This window comes from Pelmatolapia mariae, linkage group LG5 (assembly GCF_036321145.2).
Source record: "Pelmatolapia mariae isolate MD_Pm_ZW linkage group LG5, Pm_UMD_F_2, whole genome shotgun sequence".
NCBI classification, from domain to species: domain Eukaryota; kingdom Metazoa; phylum Chordata; class Actinopteri; order Cichliformes; family Cichlidae; genus Pelmatolapia; species Pelmatolapia mariae.
The window spans coordinates 16274503-16284798 of record NC_086231.1 but is presented as its reverse complement, the minus strand read 5'-3'; the positions used below and the strand labels follow the sequence as shown (position 1 = coordinate 16284798).

The window sequence follows — 10296 nt, the reverse complement described above, 5'->3', positions numbered from 1 at the left end:
TGCAGACCTTTTTTTTTTACAGAAAATTCCACGATACATCCCCATTGTACCTGTCAGTTGTTACAGAAATAAGGTTTATAGCATGAATGTTTAAAGCTAGAGAAAAATTGAGAATGTAGTGGTCGGCATACTCTCGCTCGCTCTCACTAGATGACAAATTATTGTTGCAAGAGAGACATCCACCCCCTCACCAGAGGAGTATTTATTGAGAGAGACCTGTACACCCCTCACACACTCCTGTACACTCCTCAGTTGTTGTCAACAAGGCAGAAAGAAGAGTGCTGGTAGGGGATTGTTGCTTTTTGTTGTTCTCTTTTCTATATCTGAAATTAATCCCTTATTTTATTTGTGCAGATAAACACATCAGTTCTCTTTTTTTGTAAGGGCCAAGTTATTTGTGAAATTCCTGTGAGAATTTGTGATGGGTTTATGCTGGCTGTGTGAGCTTGGGTTGTTAATTTTTGGTTTGGAAATTGTGACTGACTTCAGATTCTTTGTATTTTGGTTTAATGTTCTTTATTTATGTCATGATTTTACTATGGGGCTGTCTGCAGAGAGGGAAAGACAGAGTTAGTACTGGCAGATGGTGGGAATTGGGAAACAGAGTTCAATGAAACTGAGTTCATATTTTTAATTTGGTGGTTTGCAGTATTGAGGTAACAGGGGAGAGTGTCAGAGTGTGACTAAAGTTAGTTTCAGAGGATCTAGCTTAACTAGCATCGGAGTGGAGCTGAAATTTTAGTCTAAGACTGTCTAGCCTCTGACTGTACCCTTTGCTCTTTCTTTTGCCTTCAGAACTGTTTAATTCTTTGGGACATAGATTCAACAATTTTCTGGAAATTTCCCTCAGAGATTTTGGTCCATTTGACAACATATCATTACACAGCTTTTAACTCTTTTATTGTCAGGTATTTTCAATAACAATAAAACTTTGGTTCCAAAGTTATGAGTGATAAATGTAGCTATCTTATTTGTGAAGCATGTCCAATTTAAACTTGGTCAGGTGGTGTTTCTCTTTGTCTTAATCTTATTCTATTTGTGACATAGGAAACATTGCATTGAAGGAGTGAATATGACTGTCGTCCAACTCATCATGCTTTTTTTGATTTTTAACCAACATGTTACTGGTTTGACATGCAAAAGAGGTAAAGTATGCCTTTTATCATTTTACTTGCTCTGTATAATGCTTTAAAATCTGTTTTTCACTTTTTCACTTTTTATTTTGAAAGTGTAGTAATTACTTTAATTAAAATGTGTCCTTTCTTTGTACACTGTGAAATCCTTGAAGGTGAAAAAGTATCCCGTAATGGAAATGGTTGTGAACCCTGCAAACCAGGCTCTTATCAGGATCATGAAAATACTTCAAGATACTGTAGAGCATGTGTATCGTGTGACACTAGTAAGTGTTGAAGCTTTTGTAACTTATTAGAAAAACAGCTGCAATGTGAGCAGCTGATGATAAACCTGCTCTGTTAATGGAGACAAAACATTTAGTTCATACTCAAATTACAACACCAGGAGTAATAACATTCTTTGTTTATTTATTTATTGCAGATCATGGTAGTGTCATTAAACAGCCTTGTACCAGATTCACAAACACAAAATGTGAGTGCCGTAAAGACTTTGTTCCATGGGACAGTGATTCTTCCAACTGCAAATGTGCCGAGGGATTTAAACGAATAGGAGGTACAAGACTGGATCATAATATTGGATCATTTACCATACACACTAAAGAAAATGTCTTTTTAAATCATCAATTCTTTTTTTCCTGCTAGGAGAATGTAAACGATGTGAAGAAGGATTTTTCATTACACCTGAAAACTCAGACTGTAAAAAATGGAAAGAGTACGTATTCTAGTGTTTTAGGGCTTTAAATGCAATATATGATAAAATTTTGTTTCAACAGGGTCTGGACGTGATGCTTGTTGTTTACAGCTTTGTCATTTATCTTTCATTCTAGATGTAAATCAGGGGTGAAAACCAATGGAACTGCAACGTCAGATGTTATCTGTAATGAGCCAAACAGTGATACTTATAGCACTACACCTCCCACATCAAACACAGTTACTACTCTCCGAGGTCTAATAACTCAACGTCCACAGTGGGAGGCCCAAACTCAGGAAATGGATACTGGATCTGTTAGCTCTCCTCCACAAGTAGCCACTTCTACAACGAAATCCAAATTATTTTGGCACAGCCTTCATTTTCCATTGTTTGTGAGATGAAGCCACAGATTAAAAAAAAAAAAAAAAAAAGAAGCTATGTAAACTGTAGCAGACTTTTTTTGTCTTACCAGGTATGGCTCATTATTTAGGAATTTCAAATTTATAATCTTTAAAAGGCTTTTGTCACTCTGGCAATCAGGGAGGAAGGAAACTGAATAATTCTAACTGGAATTTGTCCCAAATTTGTTTACACAAGCAATCCACGTAAGGATAACTTAGATGTATATACAGCCCTCATATTCATTACATGTATACAATTGCCACTACTGCTACTGTGGTTTAGTAAGTAAAAGTATTTTACAGTTATCTTTTTTTAAAAGATTGTTTGAAACATATGAATCTGTAAAAGTAAAGACATTTAAAACATCTTGTGTATTATCTGTATCACCAAAACATTATTTGCTATTAATGCGCCTGCAGCCACACAACTCTGAAGTTGGGCAAAAGATGTGCTCTAGGTTGCGGCTGCGTTATATATGGGAAGTGCTGATTGGGCCAAGTGCAGCTCTTTCATCAGTGGCAATTATATGTAATTAACTTTTAATGTTGTGCCTTTTCTTTGATTTATAAATCGTCAATTTGCTTAGTCTTCTTCTTTTTTTTTTTGCCTGTCCAGTCCGCCATTGTAGCAATCAGAATTATTGTCTGAAGGTCAAGAAAAATGCCCAACAGATTTATTTTCCCAAGTGGACCATTACAGCTTTTGCTATATTGGTTCAATTGATTGTCATAGTTTATTTGATCTTTATTATTATTATTTTATTTTTATTTAAGTTATTACAATCAGAATGGACAGGACAGAGAAAGAAGAAGGAAAGAGAAGTTCGGAAGAGAGTTAACAGACTGAGAGAGAAAGAAAAATAGAGGAGAAGAAGGAAGCAGATTGAAAAAGAACAAGCAAAAAGAAAACAACAAAGTAAGGAAACCACAGCAATAACCAATATGGGCATGAGTAACAGTAATTAATAAAAATTTAATGTTAACTGTACAATACATGATATGTTTAGAGCAGGGGTGTCGAACTCCAGGCCTCGAGGGCCGGCATCCTGCAGGTTTTAGATCTCACCCTGGGTCAACACACCTGAATCAAATGATTAGTTCATTACCAGGCCTCTGGAGAACTTCAAGACATGTTGAGGAGGTCGTTTGGCATTTAAATCAGCTGTGTTGGCTCAAGGACACATCTAAAAGCTGCAGGACACCGGCCCTCGAGGCCTGGAGTTCGACACCCCTGGTTTAGAGGCAGCAGCCAAGCGAGATAGTGTGTGTCTGTAAGTTGTTTGTACACCTGTGTGAACACTTATGTGTAAAACCTGTGTGTGTGAGCACATTTGTATTCATAAGATTTCTCCATGTAAGTGTCTAATACCCACATAGCAGACAGGTCTGGCCCAGATCTGGTGTCAAGCCAGCACTGCTGGCTGACTTCTGGCATGGTAAGTGGTATGTCATCCAGACATGGGCCAGGCCTGGTGTAGATGGCACTGTTTATGTGATGGCAAGCCATATCTGGCCCGATTGTGGTTTGGTTTATGTGGCCCAGGCTCATAGAAAACAGGTCTGGCCTGGATCTGGCATCAAGCTGGCACTTCTGACTGACTGGTGTCATGGCAGGGTGTATGTCAACCAGATGTGGGCCAGGTCTGGCAATGATGGTACATGTTGTTATTACATGGCTTGATTAAGGTACACATTAGGCTGACATTTGGGGCAAGAGCTGAAACTATTCTGGTCCAGCACAGGGTCAGCAGTGTGTCTGCAACTGGCCCGTGGCTGCACACAGCTTACACATACCGCAAAGAATGACGGCCCTTTGGTGGACCAGATCAGGTTTGCCAGAGGTACTCCACGCATGGGCCAGCACCGGACCACCAGTGTGCCTGCAACTGGCCTTGTGCTGGGCCATGTGTGTGCCACCTCTGGCAAACCTGATCTGGGCCACCAAAGGGCCGTCATTCTTTGCGGTATGTGGGCCATGTGTAAGCACATTTGTGGGCCAGATCCGGGCCATACCAATTTTGCTATGTGGGTAGTGGGTGCTAGGAGCCATAGCCCTGCCCTCCAGGACATGAAGCAGGGATGGAGGAGATCCGGGCCACGAGCAAGGATTACCACCAGAGGGGCAGTCACGTCAGCCACCTAGAAAAGAGCTGAGGAGTGCCCCGGATGGGGGTCACCCAGCAGCCAAGGTGCAGAAGTCACAGGGGCTGCAGCACTGAGCCTGCAGGCTCCACTGGCAGCCAGCTGCACCAGATCAGACCGAGCCCCGGGCCCAGAGATCCCAGGATCCGAGGGCCCTTCACACCCTAGAAGGGGCCCAAAAGAGCCAGGAGGGCCAGGCCGCACCAAGCAGCCACAGGAGTGAGCTAGTATATGCAAACAGGCACATACAAATACAAACATACACACACATTCCCACCCTCATGCACACATGCACAAATACTCAGTACTCACCTGACATGGAGACACACAGAAGTGAACCCAGTACACACACTCACACTCCCCATACATACTCTATTCTCCCAGGTCCAGGCACCACAATAGAGAATGGGGGTGTGTGAAGATCCTCACTCTACCTGCTCATTTGTGGTGTTGATGTGTGCCGTTCTAAAATGCATTTAAAACAGGGGAGGCGCGTGGTGCCATTTGAAGTGAAGTGTAGCTTTGTTTGCTTGGTGTTGGTTAATTTGCTAGTATTTGTGTTCCCGTCATGTGTCAACTTGGTCTTAAGATGGAGATATTTTAAGTTGCTGTTTTTACTTGTGTTTAGTTCTAGTCATTTGACCTCTTTTATGGGCACTGTATTGCTAGTTTATTTAGTATATTTTTGCATTTTTAGGGGTAAATAAAGACCACTTTTTTCTAAATACTCAGTGTTTCCTCGTGCTTAACCAGCTCAGTCCCTCACACACCATGTCAACTATACAAAGCTTTGAGCAATTATAAAAGTGCAGAAATGAAAGCAGAGTTTTAAGAGTTTTAACAAACAGCAATAGTGTTAATTTTATCGCTGATGAGCAGAGAGGACAAAACAACTGTAAACTGATTTTGTTATTTTGGTGTTCATAGTCACACCAAACATGATGACTATTTTCAGTTTACAACATTTACAGGCAATCTAGAGGTTTTTACTCATGTATCTAGATTTTACTCACAGTATTCAGAGTTGAGAATTCTTGATTACTCAAAGATGTACGATAACTGTTTTGTCTTTTTGAAACTGAGGCTGAAAATTCTGCACAAAGGTAGCTTATAAATGATAATCTTCATATCTGGTTGCAGTGTTAACTTTGTCTCTTCTGCAAAATTCAGCAGATACTCTCTGCCATGTCTTCAGAAACAGCAACTATATATTCCACATATGTTTCATCTTAAGAGAGAATTCAGTAGGAAGTGTGTTCAAGGGACACTTCACAGCACAATCAGTGCACATATTTTTCCACTGCTTTGTAGGCTATTTATCTATCTAAGGTTATTTCATCATTATTTACTCAGTTTTGGAGATAGAGGCTGCAGAACTGTTTACCTTGAGAGCAACAAAGGTACAAAGTGTAGATAATGGAACAACTAACTGGCATTTGCCTTATGGTATTCAACTGGAAACTTATCTCTTTCTAGAAGTCACTAATCTACAAACGTGGCTATGTGAGCGGTTTCTTATGGGAATCATTTAGTCTTTCATGATGCAAATGCATCATGATCATGCAAATTGTTCATTGACCCACGTCAAGAGTTACAAGAGGCTAGTGCCACTGACAGGATTTACGCTCATTGGTGTACCCTGAGTTGTACAGTTACCTGTATGAGTGCTTTCTTTGTTCAATATATGTAGAGCATTTTGGTAAAAAAGAAAATCATAACAATATAAAACAGCTCACAGGGAAAAAAATTTTGATTTCTGAAAAGAGACATTGCTTTTTAATTTTAATTTGGGAGTTGTCTTCGGACACTGAGGTCACATTTGAAGTTCCACTGGGTTCAGTGCTTGAACCAATTCTTTTTACATTTTGCGTGCTTCCCTCGGACAGTATCATTCAACATACATTTTGATTGCTATGCACATGATACCCAGCTCCATTTATCCATGCAGCCAGATAACACATAACAATTAGTCAAACTGCAGGAATGTCTTAAAGACATAAAGACCTGTATGACCTCTAATCCCCTTCTTCTAAATTCAGATAAATCTGACGTTATTGTACTTACAAAATCTCAGAATATGAATTCAATTAGGATTTGGTGATATATAAGTAAAATTGAAATTTGACTTTTTCAGTTTTGTTTTTTGGCACTTTGAGTTTCTTAACACTTCTCTCTTTCTCTTTCTGTCTTTCTGTCCACCTCACTAGCTTACACTAATATCCTGAGAGAGAGCCACACATGTCTTTCCCTTCACTTGTAACCAAGAAAGGAAAGTGAAGGGGAATGCTGGCAGAAGACTTCTGCTTTTTCCCTTTTCTGTTTTTTTCTCCATATCGAAAGGATTGTCTGATTTTATGGGTGTAGATACACACATAAGTTCTTATTTTTCCATTATCTCTTTAATGTCTGTGAGCAAGATGGGCAGACTGTGGTCATAGGATCACAAGGGAAAGACGTGGTCAGCAACAATGTTCTGGTAGGCTGTGGTGTTTAAATCATGCTCAGCTAGACAGGATGGATTCATGCTTTCATGCTGTTCAAAGTTTGACTCTACCATCAGAATGTTGCAGCAGAAACTGAGACTCATCCAGCAAGTGAGTTTTTCTAATGTGTTTCCAATCTTTTTTTCTTTTTTTTTCTCGAATCCTGTGTGAATTGTAGCCTCAGTTTCCTGTTCTTAGCTGACAGTGTGACACAGTGCGATCTTGGGTGTAGACCATCTGCTTCATTGTTCAGTGAGTTCTACATTCAGAGATGCTCTTTTGCATACCTTTGATGTTGCTGATGTTTATGTTGTTCCTATTGTTTTCCTTTCAGCTTGGAGCAGACCTCTGACTTCAATAAGGCATTTTCATACAGATAACTGCTGTTCAGTAGATATTTTCTTATCAGACTATTCTCTGTAAACTCTTGAGATGGTTAGGTGGGAAAATCCCATTAGATCATCAGTTTCTGACATACTCAGATCAGCCCGTCTGGCATGTTTAAAGTCACTTAAGTTGCCTTTCTTTGCCATCCCAATGCTCAGTTTGAACATTTTAAATACAGCAGGTTGTCTTGACTATGGCTTGCGAGGTAGCTGCTTTAAGAAGTAGTTGAATAGGTGTACTTTTCAAAATGGCCAGTGAGTGTAACTAGTTTTGTCATCATATGTTACCAGTTGGGCTCTGTGTTAAAGAGAGACAAACAATGGGCAAAGTGAGCAGTAAAGACAGCACAGTTTGTTATGTTTTATATCTTTAGTTTCCTAAACTCTTGAATCATTGGACTATAAACATATTAATTTTGGGTCGCCTTACCTAAGAAATGTTCATAATCTAACAGAGAGAGATAAAACAGTAGCGGGGGTTGTTTTTTTCAACATCCGTTTTTCAAGAAGCAAGCGATGTGTGGTTGTATCTTGTATCTTGCACTAATCAAGAAGATGTGGTTTTTCCATTTGCCATTTGAGTCCATATGCCATAATACAATGTCAACTTCTTACTGCCTAAAAAAAACAAAGATACATAGCTAACTGTTTCCGATAGCTTAACCACAGTACCAATACCTTTTTTTCCTGAAAAAAAAAGCCCAGAAAAAGGTTAATAAACATGCTAAAAATACCCTCAAAGCTGTATTTCAGTTTAAAAGATGTTTTTTTCCATCATACTTTATATGGATCGAAAATATTTTTACCTGTGCTCAAGTTAGTAAAACATCTTATTACTTATGTACTGAATTGTACAGAATTTTATTATTATCAATATTCAAGTTGTAGATATATAGGGTGGATTTTGAGTATGATGACTCTTTAAATTGTTGAATTACATAATTAATTAATCCAGTGTTAAAAAATTAGACACTATATTTAGTATCTTAGAATACCTGTCGGAAATTATTTTCTTACTAACATGTCATAGATGTAAAATATGTGTTTCAGTTTAAGTTTTTTAAAATAAATATTAATAAAACATTACAATTTGTAGTAACATAGACAGGATAGTCAGCGAACTTATAAATTGTAACTCTTTTATCAGTAAAGTAGGTGAGGAGTCTAAAGAACGTGTGTGGGCTGTCCCATATACTTATGCAGGTGGCTTCTCTCTTCTTGTCGCATTCTTATGCTGTGTGTCACACAGGAAGTAGTGGCATTTCTCAGCACTGAAGAACTGAATATGGCTATGCTAAAAGTCCTCATACTTATTTTGATTTTTAACCAACATGTTGCTGGTTTGACATGCAAAAGAGGTAAAGTATGCCTTTTATCATTTTACTGGCTCTGTATAATGCTTTAAAAATCAGTTTTTCACTTTTTAAATTTTATTTCAAAAGTATAGTAATTACTGTATAATTAAACTGTGTCCTTTCTTTGAACATTGTGAAATAATTGAAGGTGAAAAAGTATCCCGTAATGGAAATGGTTGTGAACCCTGCAAACCAGGCTCTTATCAGGATCATGAAAATACTTCAAGATATTGTAGAGCATGTACAACGTGTGACACTAGTAAGTGTTGAAGCTTTTGTAACTTCTTAGAAAAACAACTGCAATGTGAGCAGCTGATGATAAACCAGCTCTGTTAATGGAGACAAAACATGTAGTTCACATTCAAATTATGACACCAGTATTAAGAACATTCTTTGTTTATTTATTTATTGCAGATCATGGTAGTGTCATTAAACAGCCTTGTACCAGATTCACAAACACAAAATGTGAGTGCCGTAAAGACTTTGTTCCATGGGACAGTGATTCTTCCAACTGCAAATGTGCCGAGGGATTTAAACGAATAGGAGGTACAAGACTGGATCATAATATTGGATCATTTACCATACACACTAAAGAAAATGTCTTTTTAAATCATCAATTCTTTTTTTCCTGCTAGGAGAATGTAAACGATGTGAAGAAGGATTTTTCATTACACCTGAAAACTCAGACTGTAAAAAATGGAAAGAGTACGTATTCTAGTGTTTTTAGTACTTTTGATGCAATATATGATAAAATTTTGTTCCAACAGGTTCTTGAGTTGACGCTTGTTGTTAACAGCTTTGTCATTTATCTTTCATTCTAGATGTAAATCAGGGGTGAAAACCAATGGAACTGCAACGTCAGATGCCATCTGTAATGAGCCAAACAGTAATACTCAAACCACTACACCTCCCACATCAAACACAATTAGTGCGTTTCAAAGTTTAATAACTCAACGTCCACATGAGGGGGCCAAAACTCAGGGGATGGATACTACTACTACTGCACGAGTGGCCACTTCCACAAAGAAAGTGCTTCCAACTCCTCCTGTATATGCAGGCAACCACATTGGTAAGCCATCTTCCTATCATGCAACCTCACATCAAAAGTAAAGCTAAGTAAACTTAGCAGGTTTATTTTGTCTTACCAGGTATGGCCCTGCTTATTTTCGGAATTGTCGGACTAGTTGTACTAACTGTTGTGACCTGCAAGCTGCACATCACTGACTGCTGGCACAAGCAAAAAACAGTACAACGTATGTGGCAAGTGATTCACACTTCAGACAATAAGAAAGGTCTTGGTGGTTTCATGTCGAGAAGTTGAATGAAAAAAGTGATGCACCAAAATTTGAAGCTACAGGCAGCAACAGTTCACCTTCTTGCATCAAGATATATGCCCACACCCCCAGAAAATCCTTAATCATGTCAGAGATTTATTTCTTTATCATATTTTTCCACTATTAGAAAAATGGGCAATATTTCTTCACAGAATGCTTCACACGCTCTGAGATTTGTGCTGTTTCAAATGGGAAATAGTTATTGTGAACAATGTTTTTGAATTAATTAACTAATTGGTAGTTAATTAAGCTTTTTGAAATAAAATATATATTTTTTGTTTACAGCAATGGACTCTTTGTGTCGCACGCCAGTTGAGGAAAGCTGTAATGGAAGCCAGACCCCGCTCAAGTCAGACTACATGGAACCTTGA

At 38.4% G+C, this 10296-nt stretch overlaps 1 protein-coding gene and 1 long non-coding RNA gene across 2 annotated transcripts; both read left to right on the top strand.

Moving 5' to 3' along the window:
- Positions 1 to 242: 242 nt before the first annotated feature.
- LOC134627049 (uncharacterized) lies at positions 243 to 2771 on the top strand. The gene is made up of 6 exons (XR_010573665.1): positions 243 to 284; positions 1048 to 1145; positions 1289 to 1399; positions 1555 to 1686; positions 1776 to 1845; positions 1961 to 2771. It is a non-coding gene; the product is annotated as an uncharacterized LOC134627049 (long non-coding RNA).
- A 1306-nt stretch (positions 2772 to 4077) lies between these two features.
- On the top strand, positions 4078 to 10296 carry si:ch73-361p23.3 (tumor necrosis factor receptor superfamily member 4). The gene is made up of 7 exons (XM_065470962.1): positions 4078 to 4189; positions 8740 to 8850; positions 9006 to 9137; positions 9227 to 9296; positions 9413 to 9660; positions 9740 to 9844; positions 10211 to 10296. Exons 1-7 carry the CDS (start codon positions 4078 to 4080, stop codon positions 10294 to 10296), a joined length of 864 nt encoding a protein of 287 aa, XP_065327034.1.